Source organism: Neopelma chrysocephalum, unplaced genomic scaffold (assembly GCF_003984885.1).
Source record: "Neopelma chrysocephalum unplaced genomic scaffold, ASM398488v2 Primary Assembly neopelma1_59, whole genome shotgun sequence".
Classification (NCBI taxonomy): domain Eukaryota; kingdom Metazoa; phylum Chordata; class Aves; order Passeriformes; family Pipridae; genus Neopelma; species Neopelma chrysocephalum.
In genome coordinates, this window is record NW_020897714.1 from 12,239,144 (window position 1) to 12,264,149 (window position 25,006).

At 37.9% G+C, this 25,006-nt stretch overlaps 1 protein-coding gene across 3 annotated transcripts; it reads right to left on the reverse strand.

Annotated features, from left to right (window-relative positions):
• Window positions 1–25,003, reverse strand: CEP83 (centrosomal protein 83). 3 transcript variants are annotated; one of them, XM_027679889.1, is made up of 17 exons: window positions 24,943–25,003; window positions 23,337–23,406; window positions 18,853–19,011; window positions 18,341–18,491; window positions 17,037–17,129; window positions 16,604–16,735; window positions 13,926–14,177; window positions 13,034–13,165; window positions 10,486–10,600; window positions 8,876–9,020; window positions 8,592–8,741; window positions 7,864–7,939; window positions 6,603–6,748; window positions 2,774–2,903; window positions 1,815–1,918; window positions 993–1,173; window positions 1–305 (listed from the first exon to the last, which is right to left on the reverse strand). In XM_027679889.1, the coding sequence occupies exons 3-17, from the start codon at window positions 18,999–19,001 to the stop codon at window positions 120–122; spliced, it is 2,142 nt and encodes a 713-aa protein (XP_027535690.1). In that variant the 5' UTR covers window positions 19,002–19,011; window positions 23,337–23,406; window positions 24,943–25,003; the 3' UTR covers window positions 1–119. The 3 variants fall into 3 exon arrangements, with proteins under 3 accessions (XP_027535690.1, XP_027535691.1, XP_027535692.1); XM_027679890.1 differs by lacking the exon at window positions 24,943–25,003 and adding an exon at window positions 24,334–24,813; XM_027679891.1 differs by lacking the exon at window positions 23,337–23,406 and having other exon boundaries at window positions 24,943–24,997.
• Between the last annotated feature and the right edge of the window lie 3 nt (window positions 25,004–25,006).

The following is a 25,006-nucleotide window of genomic DNA, read 5'->3' on the forward strand; positions in this document are numbered from 1 at the left end:
TAACTATGCAGAGTATATTTGCTTCTATTCAGGCACATACAGGCATGTTTTTGGCAAAATATTAAAAGCACATACAAAGGATAAGTTATTGCAAGTTATGAGCATGGAGAGTTGCAGATTTATTTGGAGTCCTCGCTTTGTGCTTCACTTTCTCCAGTGATCTTGTTTCTTGACAAGTCCCTGTATGCATCCCCCATTACCCGCTCTCTAGGTGGTCCAAGATCTTCCAGCTGTTTTCTCTGTCTGGTTTCTAGTTCTTCCAACCTCTTGCGAAGCAGGGAAAGCTCTCTTTGATGCTGCTCCTCCTTGAAAAAAAAAAAAAAAAAGGAAAGCAGCTCTATTACATTTTGCACACCTACAGGGGATTGCAATGAGCAATAATTTATTTCTTTAATGAAAATAAGAACAGTGAAGTCCAAAATATCCTTATTTGTTAAATGTTACTTATCGGTGTTTTGTGGGTATTGTTCTGACATTCATGATGAACAGCATCAGCAAGAAATACAGGTGCAACTGTTCCTCCTCTCAGATGAAAGAGCACACAAACCTGAGGTCTCAGTAACCAAGAGTCTGTGAAGTCAACCTGGTCAACCTCAGCCAGAGAGATTTGCACCCTCAGAAGCTCAGCATAAGACTTTTAACCCCACAAGAAATCAAGAGTAGCAATACCGTTTTGTAATAATAAAACCATGGTGTGAGAATAACACTGTGGTATTTCTTTCTCAGAAGGAGCCACTTAAACCCTCTCAGGAGAAGGACAAAGTATGGAGAACTGGGTTAAAACTGCCTGTTTGTTACATTCTGTAGCATATCCTTTGTCTTTCAAGCACTCCCTCCTATTGCAAGGAAGGGAACATCTCTAGATATCTCAAAGTTTCCTTCTTCTGTTTAAAGATAAAATACTCTTTCCTTAAGACTAAGGTCTGTAAAGAAGGACTGTTCCAGTACCCTCTTTTGTTGTACTGTTTTCACAACTTGTAATATATCACCACCTGAAGAAGAGGGAAGGACACTTCAGACCCAGGAGGCAGGGCAGACGATGGCATTATCCCAAGTGGATTGAGTGACGGTATGTTAGGGTTCAGAATTATACTCCGGAATTCATTGTGCCGACGTTGCAAGTCCTTTAGTCTCTTCTGGAGGCGTGCATATTCTTCAGAGGAAACATTCTGCCTAGGAAATGAGAGATTTCTTATTGCTCAAAATCTTTGTTATCCCAACACAGCAGCATACCTCTCCATGAGTGCTCTGCTGTTTACTATCCCTTGTTTACTACCTATCCCAGTATACCAGAAGAACTGGAAGGTACTGCATGTCTGTCTAAAAGTCCCTCTACATATTAAGCTATCTACTGTATTTTAGATTAGAATTTACATAGAATAAATTAAGGTTTTAATACCATTCACAGAATTGAACCACAGGAGCCACATTAAATTAAGTATTCAAATCAAGCCCTCCATAGGTGCTCAATGAAGAGAAAAAAACAGGACTTCATCTTTCAAAGAGGAGAATTGCAAGAGTCTGTCCCTCTTGCAATTCTGAAGTCTCACTTCCTTCTTTTGAAGGGATTCCTGCAAGTGTGTCAACCAGGTATTTTTCCTCTCTTCCCTAAGACACAGCCATGCAGTTGTCTTACAAGCTCTCAGCTGCCCATCCTAAACAGAATCTATTCAAACAATTCTAGTGATGAAAAGGCCATTAAACTGGACTCTGGTTACTAAAGTAGGTGACGTATCTTCAAAACCACTTCAATTTGTAAGTCAGATTTTGGGCATATATAATTTTTCAAGCTAAGAAAAAGCAAAGTTAATTACCTAATTAACATCTGATTTTGTTTTTCTAGTTCTTCCATCTTGGCTTCCAAAAGTTCTATTTTTTCACGCATCCTCCTTTGTTTATTGTCATTGAGAGTCTTTCTCTGTCAAACAGACATTTGAAACAGCTAAGTAATACCTTGATAGATTAAATCCTGTAAAAATTAAATCTACAGTGTACATAGTTTCAAGCTGTGACACTTTATAGGATTTTTCCTCCTTAAGAAGAGGAGCTGTGTTGTTTGAAGGTGCTTGGATTCCCACGATGGGAAACAAATGCAACCTGCAACTGAAGGATGCACAGCTGCTGGTGACTCGTTGGTTAGTGACCAACCGTACTAACAAACACCAACTGTATTTGAGAATGACAAAGCTCATTCTTTAAATGACCATGTATAAATAAGTATAAACATGACCAGGAAAGTATGCTTCCTTCTTCTTTTTTTTTTGCTTGTGTTGACCTTAACTTTTTACAACCATAAAAGCTACTGGTAGGTTTTATAACCTGTATACATTCAAAGTATAACACTTAATTAATCCTGAGCTTTTATAAACAAATAATCTGCCTTCCCTTTCAAATTATTTCAGAAAAAGCAAGTTTAGAAGAGGTAAAATTTTAATATTTCATCAAGGAAAAGTAGAACATCATTTGCCTAGCATCTGAAACATCATCCTCCCTAATCAAGGGGTCCACCTCTTAAATAACCATAAATACACACATGTATATGCAAAGAAAGCCTCACAAAATCTTCGATGGCATTATAAGAAAGTTGTTGGCTGTAGTATACTTCTACATGCCACTTCAACCTATCTCTATGCTAGTTTAAAGAACCCAATATATTTAGTTATTATATTAGGTAGACTGCAAATAAACTTTAACATTGAAACAATTCTAGCTGGCCAACTTAAAGCTGAAATTTTCATAAGCTAGATCATTCCTAAAGGAAGAGACAACATGCCTTTTTCTGAGCAACAGCAGCTCGACACAGCTTGTTCCTCAGTTGGTTATATTTCTCTTCATAGTCTGTGATGCACTGAGTAAGCATACGCTTCTCCTGCAGCCATTCCATACGTTGGCATTCTAAAATCCTTTGAAAAATCAGGTTAAAAGATTAGGAGGTTATACAAACAAAGCAGTATGTTCAGTTAATGCCTTAAGATGCTTAAAATAGATGCATCTTTTCACAACTCTTACCTTTATATACTCGAAGGATCTGATTTAAATTTGATTATGCTAACAATCTAATAGTGACTAACAACATTTGAACCTACGCATTAACATTATCCTAGGTTTTGTTCGACCATGAGGCAAATTCTGAAAAGTGATTCTAATAAATTAGCTAATTTTTGGCACGCTACCAAACTACCCACAGAAAATTCCTAAATTCAGGTCAAACAATCACACTGGAACGCAAGAGTAGACACCTATGCCAAACATCAGTTGCCAGAAGAGCTGACAACTACCTCCTCAGTTTGGGAGAAGAGCGTGCTGCCCTATGGAGTCTCCTGTGTCTCAGTAAAAAACTTGACTAGAGTGTGCTCCCCATCAGAACAAACACCAGCTCAACAGGAAGCTCCCACCAGTATGGTTTCTAGACAACATTCCAGCTGAACACACATCACCAATGGCATGTTACCTGTTTAGATCTTTGCATGGTTAAAACATACTAAAATTAGGCTGTGTTTTGTAGCAGTGGATAGGAAAGGAGCCAGTTTCTCTCTGCTGCCTTGTTTGTTTGGGCTATCTGCATTGTGCGTCAAAGCAGACAAAAACTAACTGCAAATTTAATTACATTACTCTTAAAGAATAAAATCAAATGTTGAGATTCTATGCAGCAGTTTTTAAGAAGGCAAAGGTCTTGGTATCAGTACATCCATACCACTCTATTCCTGGGCTGATGCAGTTTCCTTACAGGGACTATGAATGAATCTCCATAGATTTCTCATCAAATGACCTTTCCCTTCCCCACAGTAGAAATATTAGGCATCACCCACTCATGTTGAAACCAGGGTCCTGGCCGCCATGGTAACTGTCACAGCTCTTTTAGTAGATCCATTGTGGCTTGTACCTCACTGATGACTGTAAAGTACTAGTTCCCAGGAACCAAAGCACTTTCGACAAGCACTGCTTGGCAGTAAAAGGATTTCAGTTGAGGCAGCAGTTAAAAATGCTGTGAGTTGGGTATGGAGTTTTTTGGGAGTGTTTTTTAGGGTGGTTTTTTTGTTTGGTTTGTTTTTCAAATGCCACTAACATTGTTTCTGAAATGCTTAACAAGTGCCTGTTTGAGTTCATCCCTGATCGATATCAGTCTCATAGTTTGCCTTCAGCTTTTTTTCTCATTTCACAAGCCTAAGACTGACACAGCCAGGCACACAGCTGCTTTGCCTACTTATGCTCAATGCTCAACTGGCATTATTTTATTTATCTGAACTTTCTATCTTATGCTTTCTTATCTTTTGGTCCCCATTTCACTTCCTCTGGCTTTGGTGTAACTTAACTCTTGGAGTTCAAGCTCATAAGAATTACTGAACTGAGGAAGGATGTCCTATCACCCACAGATTCATAAAAAGGATGGAAACATGTCCCAAGGTTCCCAGGATAGCAATGGGACAGACCTGCAGGGCTTACACATACGCTGTGTAGGCTGCAAAGCTGCTTCATTTCTGCAGTACAGGCTTGGTGCACCTCCTGTTTACCTACAAACTTGTACGATGATCTCTGAGAACGGACAAGTTCCTTCCACTGCCTGCCCAGGAAAACCTAGTCTTGACTAGCCTGTGTTTCAAAACTATGTAAATGACAACAGCAGTCTCACTCAAATAACAGCAACAATCTCACACAGAATGTGAATACACCTCCCTAAAGTAAATACAACCAAAGTATTTAACATGCCACTGACAACTGAACATACTCTCCAGTCCAAATGCAATAGTATCTACAAATGTTAAACCGAAAAGCAATAGTTAAACTAATAAGAACAAAGCAATTGCAGTACCAAATCATAACAAAAGAGATGTTAAAACAAAAAAAAGCCACATTATACCCTTTGGAAGTTTTGTATGTAATCTGGGACCCTGGCTTTTTAAAAACCCACCACACAATAATCCAGTACAAGTTAGACACGTATTTGGTTATTAGGCTAGGAAATTCTGAAGAGCCATTTGTATTGGATTTCTGTGGCCAGGTTTTGGTAGCAGAGGAGAAGCTGCTGGAAGCTTCTCCCATGTCTGGTAGAGTCAACACCAGCCAGCTCCAGGACAGACCTGCCACTGGCCAAGGCCAGGCCAATCAGGAATTATAGTAATGCCTCTATAACAATTTAAATATAATATTTAAGACAGAAAAAAAGTTATTGTGCAGATGAAAATTGCAGCCAGAGAAGAGCGGAGCAAGAACACATGAACAACAATATAGACACCAAGGTCAGGGCAGAAGGGGGGGAGGATGTGCTCCAGGCACCAGAGCTGAGGTTCCCCTGCAGCCTGTGGTGCAGACTGTGGTGGAGCAGCTGTGCCCCTGTGGCCCATGGAGGACCATGGACTGTGGGAGAGGAGCCCACGCTGGAGCAGGTTCTCCTGATAGGACTTGTGGCCCTGTGGGGGACCCACGCTGGAGCAGCCTGTGCCTGAGGGACTGCACTCCATGGAAAAGCGACCTGCACTGGAACAGTTTGTGAAGAACTGTTGCCCGTGGGATGGACTCACGCTGGAGAGGTTTGTGAAGGACTGTCTCCTGTGGGAGGGACCCCACGGGAGCAGGGGAAGGACTCCTCTCCGTGAGCGGTGGCAGAAACAACAACTGACCGTAGCCCCCATTCCCATCTCCCTGCGCCACTGGGGGGGAAGAGGTAGAACTTGGAAGGAGGGAGAGATGGAGGCACAGTGTTTTTAAGATTTATTTTACTTCTCATTCTCCTGCTCTGATCCTGTCAGTAATAAATTTAATTAATAGCCCCACTTTGAGTCTGTTTTGCCTATGATGGTGATCAGTAAGTGATCCCTCCCAGTCCTTATCTCAACTCATGAACTCTTCATTATATTTTCTCTCCTCTGTCCAGTTACAGAGGGGAGTGAGAGCAACTTTAGTGGGTACCTGACATCCAGCCAGGGTCAATCCACTACATCATTTCAGGCTAACTACAAATTAATCTTAAAAGATTCCAGGAAAGTGTTCGTTGCTATATGGAATCTGAACAAGATTCAGCTCCCATCAGCACTTATTATCATATTTTGATGGTATGTGGCCAAGCCTGTGCAAAAAAAGAAAGTGATTATTTTTAATGTTGATGAGAGGAAATAGAAGATATCCAATAAGCTTTTATTTACCCCATATCAGTGGGAGGTGAAAAGACGTATATACATGTATATACTGACTGGGTCCCTGAAACATTATCAAAGCATAATACAATGTTTGAATGCTTTTTTCACCCTCGCTGCTTAAACACTCTTAAAAGAATTGTGTCTGAAACTCTAGATCCACTTATAGAAGTTTGACATTCACTTCAGTATAAGTAGAATTTCATTTTATACAAGCAGTTTATCTCCACTAATCAATAATTTATTTTAACAGACATGAATGGAAACAAACTCCTGTTTTTGAAGTTACCATGAGCGAAGTTTTCATTCATACTGTATAACAGAACATATAGCCATTTTTTACAACTGTCCAATATTTCCTGTTCATTTTCACTTTCTGACTTGACTTAACTATGCATTGTAAATTCTGGATAATCTACATGAGAGGAACACAAGCAACATAAAAAGTAAAGCCAAAAGAAAAAAAATTACTTCTCTTTTTCCAGTTGAGCTTTCTCTGCCTGTTGACATTCTTGTTTCAGTCTTTCTATTCTTTCTTTCAACTTCTCATTAGACTCCAGCAAATCCTTTTCTGATTGAGAAAGTGAGGCGAGCTGGAGTTGCATGTTGTGGATTTGCTATCAAAAAAAAAGAATTTTTTCCATTTGAGAAGATATGCAAATAACTGGCAATTCATTTTGAGATACTTAGACAATGCAAAATGGAAACAGCAACTGGCTTTAGCTTTAGCTTTTAATTAGCCTATTGTACTTGTCCCTTTTCTCCTTGCTCAGCAGTTTCTCCAGAAACTTTACAGTAAATCACTTCTAGACAAAGAAGGTTTTCTATTATACTTAAAATGAGAAAGTGAGGCAGGACTCTTCAGTCATTGACATGACCCCCAGAACTTCAGAATTTCAACATTAAGCCCCAGGGCAGAACAGAAATAGAGGACCACACAACATTTAGTAGCAACACTGTGGAGCTACCCAGGCTCTCACAAAACAATGTGTTACAACCAGCAGTGGCTTGTACCAACCAGTTCACAAAAATAAGGAAGCACAGAGCCTGAAAAATCCAAATTCTGCAGCCCCCACATAGAAACAATTTCCCTTTCCTTTTCCTCCCCCACATGGAAACTTAGATACCCCAATTTCTGATTTCAGGAGGAGAAAAACAATTGCCTTGAACTTCAAGTGCACACAGCTTGCAGAGTACTTTGATGCACAGCTATTGTTACCTACTAAATAATATCATGGGCAAGGAGGAGTTAAAAAAATTAGGTTTTATTTTCAACACTGTCATCAATTGACTCTGCAATAGAAATATACCTCTTTACACTAGTTTGTTCATTTATGAAACATCTGTTAAGCACTTGAAGAACCTCAGAGGAGAAATGCAGTGTAAATGCAAAGCATTACTTAGAAACACTTTAAAAGTCTCCATGGAAACTGAATCTCCAGTTAAAATAGTGCATAACCATATTCAATATACCAGTCTATAAACATTCAGCTTTGAAATCCCTGGTATCCACAAAACACATGAAGCAAAAAGCTGTAATTCATTTATAAAGGTCCAGGAAAACATAATTTATTTCTGAACACATCTCCTTTTAAATATCCACAGTATGCATTTTGTTCCTCAGGAAAAAAAAAAGCCTTAAAAATTCAATCTAGTCTTCAAACACAAGGACATGGTAACTACAGGAAAGAATGTACTTCTCTATAAGAATTACAATGCAGTAAAACCATACCTGTTTCTGATCAGCACTTTCACGTTTCCATTCTTCCAGCTCTTTTCTCTGCATAGCTTGCTGTTGAATTTTTAATCTAAAATTGTGTAAGATAACCTTATTTTTATCTAATCAAAATACAGATGTTATAAATCAGTCTGACAAATAAATAGCATTATTTGAGAGGCTGATAAATGTTTAACTAAACAATGATTAAAAATACTTTTTTATCAATTATTAGAATTCGCACAGGAGTAAAATACATTGATTTGTATGCTTTTGGAGCATGACTTTTGCTCATTTTATCGTAACGACCTTCATACAAAACTATAGTAACCCAAGTTAACTCACAACCATAATCAACTCAAAGAGACATCATATTAGGGTCCCAGCTTCCCAGTTGCTGATATGGTGCCTTTGTAGAAAGAGAAGTGGTTTATGCTAACACTGGATCTATGCCAGCAGCCAGCATGGAACCAGCTTTAACAAATATGTATTGCAAAGTTATGACCTAAAAATTTTCATTGAAATTATATAATATTTAAAGGTTTGGATGAAAAATTTTATTTTTTTTAATTCAGCTCTCTTTTTTACATAATGCAAAAGGTAATTTTGTTTAATCTACTATAATGAGCATTTCATAATGAAGATTTCTGTATCTATGAATAGTAGACTTTTATACTGCCTACTGTAAAGAAATTAAGAGGGGAAATGAGAAATTCGTGCTAAGATTAGAAAAGTCACACTACCTCAAACGCTGAAGTTCCTTTTTGCTAGATTCTTCTGCCATCTGTGCAGCACGTAGTTTCTCTTCATACTGATCCTTTTCAGACTGTCTCCAAGTATCTTGTTCCAGTTTCATCTTCTCTAGATGAGCTAATCTGTTCTCAAGTTCTAACCTGCAATGTTATTCAACATGCACACAAGAATCATTACAAAATGCCAGAAGTGTTTATTTGTTAAGAGTGACATTTTTAAAAGTAACTCAAAACACTCCTCTTTTAGAAGTTGAGAAGTAAATCAACAAACATACTTTTCATTCTGTAAGGCTGCAATATTGTCAAAACCTTCCTCTTTGGCAGCTTGCACTTTACGAATTAGCTCCCGATCCTTTTCTACTAAAAGCACTTTATGACGTTTAACAGCTGCCTTAAGAATTTCCTTGTCGGACAGCAATCCTGCGTTATACATTAAAAAAAGTTAAAATGTCATTACTGATAACAAGCTGATGAAATCCAGTATTCAAATAACTTTATAAATTCATAAAAGGGAGCTAGAAATCACAATTCACAAGATAGAATGAACAGGGAAGGGGAAAAAAACAAAACACAAGAAAACCAGAAGAGATGTGGCTTTTCTCACTATAACAGCAACATTTCAAAACTTTTGAAAAGTAATCTTTATACTGGAATCTCTGTCTACAGGAGTTTATTATTTGCATATACAGAAGTAATTAAACACTTAATATTATTACAGATTTAAACTCTAGAGCAATTTATACTAAGCAGTTGTGTCTGGATTTAAAAACAGAAGTGTTCCACAATATGAAGAGGTCAAGCAAGAAGATTTTCTTTTTCTGGAAAAGTTTACAGTAAACAGTAACTGGGTACCAGTGAAACCATAGTAACCAGGCTACAACAAATTTCACATTTTAATCCACTTATACTACCAAATGAGGCAATTCTGAAACTATGACTCTATAGGCAGGAACAAATGATCCAAATTAAAATCTTGTGACTGAGACATCTATGTTCACTAGCAAATAGGCCAATTTGCTCTAACAATGACACCTGGTTATTTAACTAATTCTGTGATGCAAATTGAATTCCACAGCAAGTTCAGGTTAGCTTAAAACTTGCCTGTATTTAGTTTGATATTTCATAGGGCCCAACATTTTTAGTTTGCAATATACTGTAAGTACATTGTCAATACAGAGAACACCACTTTCTTACAGCTGTTCTTAGCGAACTTACTACTAAAGCAAGTAAACACAAACAACTATTTCAGGAAGACAAAGGTACTGTTTTGGGCTTATAGCCCAATCAGCAAGGACAGTTCTTTTAAAGCTGTGTAGTGATTTAAATCATCAACACACAACCAGATCTAGAAAGTTTTGGCCTTTTCACTCCAGAAAGCTATTTGAAGTTGCCAACATACTCAGCTGCATCAGGTAGCTTAGAACATTCCCTATTTCCTTCAAAGAATGAACTAGAAATTTCATTTTGTTTCACATGGCAGTCTTACCGAATTGGTATCAATTCCATGGACACAGAATCAAAACCCAAACCAACCACTGAAGACCTATGGTACTTACAGTTTCAAGCCGAGTGTGAAAGATTCTAGAATTTAGCAATAATAGAAAAAATGACCACATGAAGCACATGATTTAAAACAGATTATGCTCAAATTGTGACACAAATTCACTAATTTACATGAACACAAAATTGTTCTGTAACTGTTCTCAACCTCACAGAGCAAGTGAAACCACACAGTTACTTCAGATACAAAATGACTTGTCAGATCTATGACCTAGACTAGAAGCAGAAGGTGAAGACTGCTGGGGAGTTTTCAGAGGAAAAATAATTTTATTATTGTAACTAGAAGTTACAAAAGAAATAGTTAGAAAATAATTTCACACTTTACCATCCATTTCACTTTGAATCTTGTTTTTCTCCCTTTCTACCTCACTCTTTGTTCTTGCTGCCTCCAGCTTGACATTTGTTACTTCCAATTTATGTGAATGTTTAAGTTCTTCTACCTATGAATTAGAAAAAAACCACCAAATCAACTATATTAAATTTATATATATTTACTTCACTTCTGATGAAAGATCCCTCAGAGTCAAGCTAAAATAATCTCCATAAATAAAACAAAACAGTGATATCCAAACCCTGATTATCAATTGGTCCCCCAAGTAATTTCAATTTGGTGACTATTTATAGTCCCCCCTGACCTCCCGGAGTGCTACACTACATTCTCAAAATCCAGGTCTTCATAGTTTTAAAGTGCATTTTAAAATCACATAATTCTCTATAGATACATCAAATGGCCTCATAAAAGCAGGAGCTTTAAGAACATCAAATCAAAGAAAATTACTGCTTGCATAGAAACTTTCTATAGTTTAGGCATTGGTACACAGTAATTACATGGTCAATGAGAATTAAATATCTAGAGGAAAGGACTTATAATGAAAATCCATTCACAACGACAAATGTAATTACAATCTGCTAGCATATACAAGTGGCAAAAGGTTAAGAATGACACAGTACCTTATTAAGTAACTACACAGTGGATTTGGTTGCTCAAATACTAAGCTGAGAACATTTCAGGGCAACTTGCAAAGATTTAAGGTGGCATTTTTAAGGCACAAAATCCGGAAGACAAACACATGCACCTGTGCTCAGGAATAAGTTTGAGTGGGTGCAGAAGTGGGTGGAGGTTACTCTAGAAATTAGTTTCCACTTTCCTCCCTTTGAGAAACACCACTGAACATTTTATTTTGCCCTAATGCTGGAGGTGAGCAGAGAAGACCAGTTGATACAAAAAGAAAAGACTGTAACAATCTTCTATATATTCTGATAGACAATTGATTGAAAAATGTTTAACGAAAGTTTCCCCCTCCTATTTAGTATTCATGTGGGACAAGTATGATACATTAGATAGAGAGGCTTTAAATAGTGGTACAGCTATAGCCTATTGTCATGGTAAATTAGAACTTTTTTTTTAATTAAAGACCAAAATTAAATACTTAGCACTCATAAATGTGCACTGTAAAGCCTGTTTTGAATTAAATCTGAGATTGTTAAAGAACAACTATGGTTGAAGTTAAAATTTTCTTCCTGTATTATATCTTTCTTAATTATATTATGATAAAATTAACTGCCATACCATACAAAGTGCGTGTTAGTGTTTGGAAAGTACATTCAGAAAATCAGGATAGCTTTAAGTCAACAGAGAACTTAAAATGATCCTGTATTCAGCCAGATATACAAGCTCAAAGTTAGTGGCTTTACAGTTACTTCAGAACTACCTAAAGCCTCTCCAGAAAGGTAAGAAAATACAGGGGATTCAACTTGTTACCAGGAACTGACAGATGTGATAAAAAATTATTACCAAATATTCTCTCCAGAAAGGAGGGAACAAGGGACAGAAGAAAGCTTGTATTTACCCAGGTAACTACTTCAGTAGGTCTAGTATCCTGACTCAAATTTACATAGAGCAATGTAAGTATTGTACAACACTTGAAGGTCAAAAGGTTTACCAGTGTTTTTACTTTCCTTGTTTATTCAAACAATCACATGTAAAATTCCATAAAGGATCTGTCTCTTAAGATGTGTAACTGAGATATCTGTGCAACCAGATAAAACCCTCAATGTGGCATCCATACTAAGCAAATTATGCTGAAATATTAAACAGTGATGTCAGGTTTCTTAAGCAGTTTCAGGTTTTCCCTAAACTTGAAGCCTTCTGGTCTTTTTTTTTTCCGAAGTATTTTTCTAGGAATTTCTCTCAGATCTCAAAAAAAAGAAAAGGGAAAAGGAAAAGCATACAATCATAGAACTAAACCTCTAATTGGTGTTAATCCAACAACTAAGTTACTCAAATATATTGTAAGACAATGGTCTACTTAAAATGGTATGATGCAATTCTGTATTAAAATGTTTCTCTACAAGCTGTGCTGGCACTAGCCCAACAAAAAGGCTGTGTTAATGTGACTACCCTGCTTCTAATATAACCTAAATCTCCACAAGTAATTCCAATGCTTGCTTTCTGTACCTAACATAGCCCATTCAGAGAATACTTTTTAAGATCTCCAGAAGCTCCATTAAAAAAAAGGGGGGGGGGGAAATTCAATTTAAAGCTCTAACAGCTGGCTGTTTTCATAAGCACTAAAAGAAAATAAAGACCTCTCTTCAAGTCCTGTTCTGTTTAGAAAAAGTAGGAAAAGGACCTAGAAAACGAAATAAAAAGGACATAACCTTAATCTTTAGAGATAGTTTTATGTATGATGTTTCTCCTGTAAAGTCACACATTCTGTATCTTCCAACTGAAACTGAGGGGAAAATTCCAAACCTATTTTAAGTCACCGCAGAAGACATTTTTACTTTATTCTTAGTGTAAAATATAAACAGAAAAACTTAAACATAACAGGATAGGAAAAAATTATTTCAGATACCATAAAAGTACTCACTTTAGCAGCTAAGGAATTGACTTCTCGTTCACATTTGTTAAGTTTGCTAGTTAAGGCAATGTTCTGCTCATTACTCATCTGCAGTTCTTTCTCAATTCGATCGACCTGCAGTTCAGCAGACTTCTTTTCTGCCTTGAATGAAGGAGGTATTTGTAAGATTTTTGGTGCAAGGTTACAGCACTGATAATAGTAAAAAGTAAAATAAACCATCTATCTGTATCCTGCAACTGGGCGAGAAACCTAGAGGAAAAGACTCACTACCAAGAGAGACAGTAAGAACTGATGGGAGGACTGAGGACCATAGATGAGGAATACAGTGGAATCCTGGGAAGTGTACAACAGGCCGGCAATAACAAAGTTTCTTTAAGGGAGAGCAACAGCCAAGAACTAAACAATTGCAGTAATGTGTTGGAGAAAGAAGAGGCACAGGCAAAAGACGACAGATGAGGAAAGGATTAAAGAAATAGAGAAGCATCATGTAACATTTTTGAAAAGAATAAAAAATTTACTGTAGAAGATTATTAACATATTGCCATTGGTTTCTAACTTCAGCCAACTGGCAAGTGCTGACATGACCATCTTATTGACTGCAAATGTGGATATCACTTGCATGTTAGGAAGGGAGATAATTCAACAGAATCTCTCAGTTGAGAGATTTCCAAAGTTGAACTGATAGTACATGATTCCACCTTCCCAAAGTTGAACTGGTAGTACATGACTCCCAATACTCCCAATGTATTTATAATTTCATTTTAAATCTGAAATGTACGAATTCAAATTATGGAGTCAATGGGAGAATGATCCGTGACTTCAGTGACAATTCTATCAGGCTAAATGTTATTCTCACTACATTCTACAAGGGGGCAAAATAATAATAAAAAAGAAGTCTTACCTCTAGACATCGCATTGTAGCCTGCATCTCAGCTAACTGTCGTGCTTGTACTCTTTGAACACTTTCTGCTTGCACACCACAATTGTGTCTTTCTGCTCTTAGTTCTTCTACTTCTGCTTCTAAGGCTTTTAATTTCTGACACAGTTGAGCCTTTTCTCTAGAGAGTGCCTCCACACGTTTACTGTCCTTCGTGGGATCAACACTAAGCAGCTGATTATGGAGTTCTTCTTTATCTTTATCCAGTCTTGCAATCTGAGAGTTGTTAATCAGAAAAATAAAGCTTTTACATTGGTTAAGTGTCAGGCAGCAACAAGTACAGCAGTTGACAATTCAGAAAAGAGCAGCAGTGGACATTTAAAATATTAAGAAATTACATTAGTGTTTGTTTTCTTGCTTAGAGTAGGAAAATAAAGCAAGACCATCTGACTGCCTGTAACAGTGGGTTCTTTTTGAGATCACTAGAGAGTCCAATGTTGATTGATGTCCTCATTACGGAACTGGATGATGGGATGGAGTCAGTTTCAGCAAGCTTGTGTGCGACACCAAACGGGGAGAAATGATCCACACACTGGAAGGCAGAACTGCTATTCAGAGGAATCTGGACAGGCTGAAGGAGTGGAATGGACCAGACCCTCTTCAACAAGATGAGAAAGTCATGCATCTGAGATAGAGTAACCCAATGCAACTACACAGATTGAGTGCAACTGTCTAGGAAGCAGTTCCATTGAAAAGGATCTGGGGGTCCTAGTGGACAACAAGCTGAACATTAGTCATCAGAGTACCCTTGCAGCAAAGATGACCAATTGAATCCTGGCAGATTGGCAGAAGGATAGCTAGCAGATCCAGGGAAGTGATTCTTTGTCCCCCTCCCAGTGCTGGTAAGACTGCATCTGGAGTTAGAAAGTGACAAACTGAATCAAGTCCGATGGCCTCTAAGATAGTCAGGGTGTTAGGGAACATGATATATAAGGACAGGCTGAGAGAACTATGCCTCCTCAGCTTGGAGAAGAGAAGGAGATGCATGGTGATAGAAAGAAAGGCAACAAGTACAGGTTGGAATATGTGAAATGCCAATTAGGTATTAACAAAGAAGTTTACCATGAAGATGGTTAAATACTGAAATAGTTTGGCCAGAAAAATTGTGAAATCTCCATCCTTGCAGATGTTCAAGACTTGACTGGACATGGCCCTGAGCAACTTTTCTCATTACATTTCAATATTTTAAGCAGGATTTTGGACTAGAAAAAAGTCTATTTCAACTTATATTATGATTCCACCACTTTATAACTACAACAGAACTCAAATCTGCTAATAACTCAAGACAGGCAACATGATTAGGCCCTGTCAGACAATAAAGCACAAAAAAAAAAATCTTTCTGTTACAAGGTAGTACAAACAGTACAAACTAATCTGGAGACAGTAACTAACAAACATAAAATATAAAGATTGTTGTATTTCAAAATTAGTTACATGGACTGAATGCAATATTGGGGGCAAAAGAGTAAGGAGTAAGGTATGTAAGAGGTCTCTTGATATTTGGAGACTAGTCCAAACTCTGATATGCAACAGTCCCTTTAGAAGTCGCACCAGCATCCTCTAAGCAGCAAAGCCAATTTCCGCAGCAAAAGCCCTCCAAACGCCTTCTATGAGGAGATTCAAAGACTTATTGCATGATATGCCCAAGCCATCATTTAAGAATGAGGATGTTTTTATAGCCTCCTTGTGCTAAATGACATGGAAGGTTAAAAAGGCTTTGAGAGAAACCAGATCACACTGTGCCCTGGGCTCAAGGTAGTTTTGTTCTGTGTAAGTGTGCTAATTAGCTGCAGGACTAGCTCAGCCTCAAGAAGCCCATGAGAGAGGTAGGCTGTAAATGCAGCATGTGGGTTTAGCTCCAGGAAGGACAACTGTTTTGTTTTTAATGCATTGCATTTGCAAACTTGGATTGAATTTGAAAGTGATGATTGCTTTGATTTGTGTCTGATGTTTGGAGTAATACATTCAAATCTGGCATCTTAGAATATATGCTCCCAGACAAATACTTAGATGAATATGCAAATGACATATGCAACACTCATTTACACTGCTGGATATATTTAAAACATAAATATGCTGGCAATTTATTCAGCTACATACACTTTTGAGAGTCCAATTCTGAAATGAATGAATGGTTTATTCAAGAGTTAATACAATTGAAATAAAGCTACCAAAGTTTTCAGTATCCTTCTGATTATCATTGTCATGATCCAAACCCAGGATCGTAACAGGTACGTCGCAAAATGTACCCTTATCTGCTATCAACAATATCTTCCTGGATTAGTTGTCACATAAGTAATTTAAAATCTAAACTTACATTGGTTCCTCAGATAACTTAATAATTTCAAACTCCAACACAAAGGAGATTTAAAAAAGCATTAAGCAAACCTACTGGCTGCCATTTACCAGAAGGCAAGTTATTCTTACTTTTAATAGCACAAATGAAACTGCAACATGTAACTGAACAAACCTACAGAGGCAGCTTTAGACCAAGTCATAGAAGTGTTTTGCGAATTAAGAGAATGGAAACAAACACTATGAAATGGTGTCAAACTGACAACTCTTCAAGTACCATCAGTTCCATAATGTTCAAGAAGCTTTGTCACCAGTTTCTTTCTATACTACTGTAATCTTCTATGTACCTCAGCCTCATATTTTATTTTCTTCTGTTCTAAAGTACGTGCATGTTCTTCCTGTTGATGTTCAAATTCTGATTTCAGAAAAGTATGTTCATAACGAAGTTTGTTATATAGTGTTCTGTATTTTTCCACTTCCTAAGTAAGACAAAAAAAATAAATTAAAAAAAATCAAATTTTCAGATTTACTTCCTTGAAATGTCCATGCAATGTTTCTATCACTTCACAAGTTATATTTGATGAGCTGAATGCCTCCTTCTCCCTCTTCCACAATTTCAGCCTTCCCTGCCTGGAACAACAGTACCAGACAAAGAATGGCATACTTGCACCCCTTCCAGGTTTAATTTTCTAAGGTTTTAGGAACAACTATAAAATGGTGATCACTACTCTAAATGAAATAGAATTCCAATACTTACTACTTGAATTTTCTACTACTTACATCTTCTAGCTTCTGATAACGTTCTCTCATAGGAGATTCCAATTCCTCCTGTATTTTTGCTTTTAACACTTCTAATTTTTGAGGAGTTAGCACCTTAAAACAGAGAAGTATCATAAATAACTAGTCATGTTCATTTGATAGGACATGTTCATTTGTTCATGTGATAGGACAAGTAGCAAGGAATAAAGTATTTCAAATATGATTTTAGGAATTCTGGTTAATTTTCTATGTTTTTCTATGGAAATTTCAATAGTACCTACAGAAGCAAAAAAATATAGTAGTGAACTAAAAATATTCTGGGAAGGTAACAGAAGCATTTAAAATGTCAGTATTTATTGGTAGAAGCAATACAAATGTCAAGCTGAATTGTCAAGAGATTTATCTCCTTTGAGGGGGAAGCAGGGGAAGGAAAAGTGGTCTCACATAAAAGATAAAGAATTAGCATCTGGAAAAACTTCAACAGTAAGTGAACCAACCCCGAAAAAACAAAATGAGCAATACCAAACCAACTATTTGTAAAACTTATTAGATATGTGTTCTCCAACAGATACATAGGTACTAGTTTGAATGAAAAGAACATCAGGAAAGATTCCCTGCCTTAAGCTTCATGCTGTATGGTATTTTGTTAAAATTACTTGGGTGTGGTTCATACAGCAAACTATCTACCAAGAAGCAGTGTTTAATAAAAAGACATTTCATCCATAATCTGTGACATATTCTAATTTATTCTACTTTTCTTTCACTTATCTGTACCCTTAAGTCCCTGAAAACTAGTTCTACTTATGGTACTGAGGCACGTCTCCATTCAGAGTCTGGGATCCTGTGTTTAGATGCTATATTTGTTTCCTAAGAATATGTCCTACATTATTTTAAGGAAACAAGCAGTTACCTATAAAGTGCCATCCAAGTTGTCTTAAATATTGAGGGGGTTTTGTTTGGTTTGGGTTTTTTAAGAAATAGAAAGAAAGAAGAAAGCTATCATAATGAAGAGAAACAAATATCTATTTTTCCAGGTTTAGGCACCTAAGTTACCCTCCAAGGCAGATGATTTTCTCCTTAACAGGAGAGCAAGCATGGAGATTGAGGGTCTTACACAGCACCTAACAACAGGATTTGAAAGATTCAGTTAAACAAGAAAACAATAATTTCAACACACTAAAGAAGAACCACTCGTGTTGGGTGAATTTCAAGACACCTGAAATACATCCAATCTGGATATATACATGTTACACAAACAAAAAAATATGCATGGCCTTATTACAGGATAAAAATACATATTAAGTCCTTCCAGTAAATTGTCTCACCTGCATCTTCAGTTTTTCCAGCTCTTGCGATTTACCCAGCAACTGCTCTTGATATTCAGCGACAAGCTGCTGAACTTTGTCATTTGCAGTCTGTTTTTCATCTAATAACTGCTTCATTTCATCTTGTGATTTGGTATAATCGCCCTGTAATCTGAAATAAAATACACATTTACTTTATATTTACCTTCTAAAATTAGACCTTAAAGCTCAAAAACTCACATGCAGAAGCAAACACACAAACACCAAATAAGAATTAAGCTACAAATATCCTCTTCCTGTAATATACTGAAGTTATCCCATATTTACATGCATAAAATGTGCCAAAACATAATCTGCAATGTCTAAAGTAACTTAAGGTATTTTGAATTGTTTATTTTCTAATATGAACAACATTCAAATCTGTCATTAGATACAGAAATAGCTAACATACAACACACACAAATAAATCCCTTCCACCATTTAGCTTCACATTTTAATAGTTTAGATGAAGAAACTTGTTTAAACTGATGTACCTTTGATGTTCTGCCTTTAAAATTTGATAATTTGCTTTATGGCGTTCGCTTCGCATTTTTTCATCTAGCAGAAGTTTTAGTAATTCTCTTGGATTATCTGTATCACCATTTCCAATCACAGGAGGAAGGAGGCTGCCCAAACCATCCATTTTATCTTGACTGTTCACGATAAGTATGGAGAAGACAAGATTAAAATTAACGTATAACTAACCTACAACACAATCCACTCTTTCTCCTGACATCTCAGAAGATCAAGGCCCCTGAACAAATACAAAGACACGTGCTTAGCATTCAAGTACATTCACAGTTCAAAGGTTTCACACACTGCTTTTGCTTTAAGTACAGAAGAATCGTGGTTCTGCTGTAACTCAGGTTAGAAACCTTTACTGAAAGTGCAACTCTTGCCTGCTCATTCTGCCTTTCCTGAGAAGTAACAGTCCTTCCAGGGCACAGAATAAACTTAAACACAGAGATCATTTGAGTCAATACAAAACAAGCACAAGTGCTTCTATCTGACAGATTAAATGAAATGGTATTTTTACTTACACTATTACACTGAGACTCCGACTATGATGCTAGTAATGCCCTAATTATGCCTTGTTAGTCAGAGTTCAAGCAGAGGCCACAGACATCAGGCACATACAGCTTTTCCTACTACTTATCGAAGTCAAAGTTGTCACATCCTAACAGGTGGTACTCCTCAATGCACTATCCTTTCTGCAGGAAGAAGAGCAGATAATTCTCTCTGCTGAATTCCCATGAAGCCCTCTCTGGAGAAGAGTTAAGGTTTCAGGGACAGCCTGGAAGACACCTGCCTGCAGTTCAGTCCTGAAATACATCACTGATACATGTCACTTTCTCATTTTCAGTTTATCTTGTGGTTTCTTGTGACCTTTCCAGAAAGAAATTTTTGAAACATGACAATATTAGATTGGTGTGAGGAATGCTGCAAATCGACAGTTGCTGAGGAATGAGGAAGTATCCTAATATACCTCATTAGTGCTTTTTGATGTTAGAAGCAATGTGTATTAATGTGATCATTACTGACACTTCCACAGGATCTGGGGGAGGGAGGACTGTAACTGAATTTTAGGGAAGTTACAAAGCCTTGAAACCAATTACTCTGCCGTTTTAGCTTTTCCCATAGCTGACTGATGCCTAAGAACTCCACGGCAGCAGTGTACAAAGTGTACACTGAACAAAATAAAACTCAAACAGAAACTATGTTAAAACTCTGGCATTGCTGCAATACCTCACCTTCTTTATAGGCACAGTTGAATTTTCTACAATTCCACTCTTCAAATCTTTCTGGATCTATATCTTAAACACTTAAAATTTGATTTTATGAACCCCTGAATTCTAAGCAAGATGAAAATCTATCTTCCATATGGAAAAATAAACATCACATGTCAGTGCCCATTCCACTAAAAGACTTGATAATGTCAAGGAAGTCTTATATTTAGAATTTCTTTCCCACTTTTCCTTCCTCCATCACTAAGATTGGGAAAGCTCAGAGGAAAATCTACCACTTGGAACACTAGTATAGGCAAAGCAAGACAAGCAACTTTGTATTCTGCTTTACCCAAATTTGCTGAGAATGAAAAGGAAGATATCAGAATAGAGGAACAAATCAGAATAAAGAATAGTATCCTCCATGACTGTCCTATATGCACAACCAACTTCAAACATTAATGACATAAGTTCTGAAGAACCTCCTAATCAATACAGTCTCTATTTTTCTTTCTTGAATTTTGTTGGTTGTTTAGAACTAAGAACAACAGCAATTTCCAAACTCAATATAAACACGTTTTCAATTGTTAAACCAACAGCTGAATGAGGAGAACTGGACAGTGATGCTAAGGACAATAAATCACATGAGAGGACAGAAAGTTCTCGTACACAGAGGAAACCCAAGGCAGCATGTCCTGAAGAATTTCTAAGCACATCAACATGGTTAACATTATCACTGTTAAAACAAACCAAAAAACAACAACAAAAAACTAAACAACACCCAGGCAATAATACTTTTCTCTCTCTCAAATTGTAAGCTAGAGATAATAAATGTAACTATCAAACTATAAGCCAAAGCTCAGAACTAGGAACACAGAACTTAAAGTCAGGTCTGAATCCTGACACTTACTTGAGTAAGAAGTATTTCTGAAGTGGTATAACAGATCTAAAGTCAAAGACACTAAAAAAATCCTACATTTTCTGAGGGCGTGTCAGCCAAAAGATAAACGGAAATGCAACCTTTTGTACTCAATTCCAAGCAGGTGAGAGGTACCTTTTTTCCTCACAGCTTTTGCTACTATCAAAAAGTGCACAAATTACAAAGCAAGACACACACCTGGCCACGTGTTCATACGCACAAACATTTCATGAAAAAAGGAGACAAGAGAGAGAGATAATTGTAGCCTGCAAAATAATGGTTTCAGACTGCAAAAACTTAAGCTGTATGTATTTAAGGAAACAAAACTATTCTGCCTTTCAGGGACATCTAGTGGCAAATTTCATGACTTGCATTCCTGGTGACAACTGTGAAAAAGACAGCAGAGATTTCATTACTTCATGAGAGCTCTTTCCTTGAAATCACTGATAGCAACTTGTAACATTTAACCTATTCACAATCTTACAAATAAAAAAGTTTTTTCATTTGTTAGTTTTGGGGTTTTTTTCCCAAATAATAAAATAATTTCTGGCAGTAAACTGTCAATAGTCAACACCATTTGGGTCTACAAATATTGTAAGTAGATCACCAATAAGAATTTTTGCTCTGCTAATGGCTTACAGTACTTGCTCATAGTCAGTGAACAGACCTTAAACAATCTTCAAAATTACATAAAACTGCACCCATAATTTTTGAGAAATCCTTTAAAGGAACACTATGTTAACATTTCTTCCTCTCCTGGAGATCTGTTCAAGTGAGAACCATAAAACATCTTTAAAGAAACTAAAATCACATCATATATAAAGTTAATTCTATACCTACATATTTGCCAAATATTATCACACTACTGAACTTGTAACAGTTGCCCCGAACTCATACTATGAAACCTTACCATCATTTTCCACAGGTATACATATAAAGGTATTGGTGGAGAGTCCTGAAACCTAGGAAATGCACACTCTGTAGGTAAAATAGCATACTTACTGTAGAACAGCTAAGTGAAGTAACTCAATTACATTTCCAAGAATCACCTTTGTTTTGCCTTTCTTCTCCAATTATGTACTTTCATACAGAGAGAAACACTGCTGAATAACCTACTTCACATCTCTCCTCTTTATATCTACATATCATGAAAGGGCTTTTCTTCTTTTACAAGATTTTTCAGCTTTTTTATTTTAACTTTTTGTTTGCTACAAGCTCTTAAAATAGCGAGAATACTTGCATTTAGAGAAAAATATTATGATATCAATATAATTTTATTTCTTTATATTAAATTTTTTATGGTATTTTGTTTACAACAAGAAGGTTTCCTTCTCACTTACCTTGCATAACTAAATGACATGACTGCAGCATGTATTGCTATTTCACCTGAGTGCCATACATATCTCACTCATGGCTCTCCTTTCCACACCCCAGCTACACTTATATTTATCATGTTTGAACACTATTGTGCAGTTAGATGATACGATGAATATAATTTTGAAACTATTGATGAAAAACTAACGGTATTAGCCTTGTGCCATGCTTTGTTCAAGCACTAAAGTTCTTAGTAAAATCTGTGAAAGTCAAAGAGCTGTTTTACACAATGTATGGTCTAATCCCTCTGCCTGCTTCTGTCAGAACCTCAGATCTCTTTATATGCTCTTTCTTTTTCTGTAATAAAATCAGCCAAGGTCTTGTGAAGCAATAAACTATTTACCTGAAAATGTGAGACACTCAAAGAAAGCACAGCCTCAGAAAGCTACTTCAAACACCACCCCCTTCTCATTCCTGCTCAAGAGTCTACAGTAAGACTAGATAATGAACTCATGAAAAAATGTAATCCAACACCAGAGCTCAGTGTTACCAGGAATGGGAGGTTCCACTCCTCATTTCTTTATCCCCATTCCTACACTTGTCATTCATCAGACCCTTCCATGAACTGTTTTAACTCAAGAAGCCAACACACTCAAAGAAGGAGACAACAGTCAATAGTTTTTCTGTGAGGTCAGCAAGTCACACGAGCTCATGGAAAAATCCAGCAAGCTACATCATCAGTGAAAGTAGGCAGCTGGTACTGGCTAGGGGAAAGGAACAAAGAGCCCAGTAAACAGACAGGAGGAGGAGTAAGCCTTTCTCCCCACGAGCTCAGATGTTCACAAAGTCACAGCCTTGGACTAGATATCCAGATTTTAGACATTTAAAGTTAAGTGAAACAAATCCTATCTTAAACAACTATGCAACCCACTCATGAGAGATCAGACTTCCCATGAACATCAAGTGTATAAAAAAAATCCCCCCCCCAATTATATATAATTTGAGAAATATTATATCTTACCTTGTATTACTTTAACAATCCATATTCTACTAATTCATCATCAGCAACTTGCAGTAGCCAAAGCAATCACCTTAGGAAAGATATATATATATATGGAGGTAAAAACACCAATGAGAAACATGAAAACCTTCACTATAGAAAATTTCATAACCTAGACATTGCTCAGATATGACTGTAGAGAATCCAGTGAAAATAAACACTTAACCCCTTGGCACCCAAAGCGAAGAAATTTTGGAAAACATCTGTATGACTTCTACATTACAGAACACATCAATCCCATGCAAACCACTATCACTCCCTCCACAACACCGTTCAAGGTACAAATTTCAACAACAATTTACCATACATTATTTCAGTGTCCATCCCCATACATGGTACCACCCTCTCAATTTCTGTCTTATTCTACAAAAAGATTACAAGTTAGGTGAAAAACAATAAAAAAGGTTGTCTCTTAACTCAGGGTTAAAATTTGTGCTTTAGCCACATACACTACCAAGTCAAACTGACAGCAGTTTCACTGATCAAAGTGAAATTTTGTGAGTTACAGCTCATAAACTTAGCTGTACTCAAGAGCAGCCAGTCTATACACACTATGTATGTTTTCTACTGTTTTCTCATGAAAAGAAACCTTCAAATACAAATGAGAAACTTTTGGTCACTATAATCTCATTCAAAGTTCTAGTCGGGCACAGAGACGGCTGCTTTTCGCAAATAGTTCAACAGTCCACAACCAAAACTCTTCTGAAAAATCACTCCCCTTTCCTATTGGCTTAAAAATCGAGATGTGCAGGCAGGGCAGAGGTTTCATGTTAGTGTATGTATACCACTCCTCCCGTAGGCAGAAAAATTATTATATACACCCTACAGTATGTGGATGAAGATCGTGTGAGAGGCCAAGTGTCGCTTACGTCACCGTGACCGTTTCACTGGTAATTTTCCCGACTCATGGACATAGGAGCTCGGTCAGAGGAACAACGGTAACAGGGGTGCCACACACCAGGAAAAATAATCATTACTCTCCAACCGCCCGTGGCTGAGGATCGCTGGTGGAAACGAAAGCAGGCAAACGTAAAGACTGGAAAGCCTGGCAGCGACCGGGCTCTGAACTATGCTCCGGGCTTGCGCCGGGCGATTCCGAACCCATCAGCCCACGGCCAGCCCGCAGAGGCCGCAGCAGGCTGCTCCCAGCAGCCGGAACAGCAGGCACAGGCAGGGCGCTCTGGGACGGGCTGGGATCTGCTCCGGCTGCGCCGTGACCAACGGCCGGGGAGGAGCGCGGGGCCGGGGCAGAGGCCGAAGGGCCTCCCTTCGCCGCGAGGGGAAGCTCCGGGCACGTAGAAGGGCCTCGGTCAGTCCGGCGCACCCTCACAGCCCGGCCTCACTCCCACAGCCCGGTCGCCTTCTCACAGCCCAGCCCCACTCCCACAGCCCGGTCCCCCGTTCACAGCCCGGCCGCCCTCTCACACCCCGGTCCCCCGTTCACTTCCCGGGCCGTCCCCCCGCCCATGTCACACGCCGACTCTTCCGGTGATCCCCCCGACCCCCCTCACACCCCGCCGAGTGGGGCCGCTGCCGGCCCCAGCGATTTAAAAATGGCGCCTCTCACCTCCCGCCCGCGCCGTCGCCCTCCGGGGGCCCGCGGGGCGCGGGGCACCCTGGGAGCGTTGCCG

Excerpts from the sequence above, each read along its gene's own strand:
- CEP83 (XM_027679889.1), bottom strand. The coding sequence starts at position 19,001 with ATGGATGGTTTGGGCAGCCTCCTTCCTCCTGTGATTGGAAATGGTGAT. Across the intron at positions 10,601-13,033 it reads TCAATTCCTTAGCTGCTAAA|GTAGAAGAACTTAAACATTC; the intron begins GTGAGTACTTTT and ends TCTAATTCATAG. Across the intron at positions 2,904-6,602 it reads GCTCAACTGGAAAAAGAGAA|GATTTTAGAATGCCAACGTA; the intron begins GTAATTTTTTTT and ends GATTTTTCAAAG.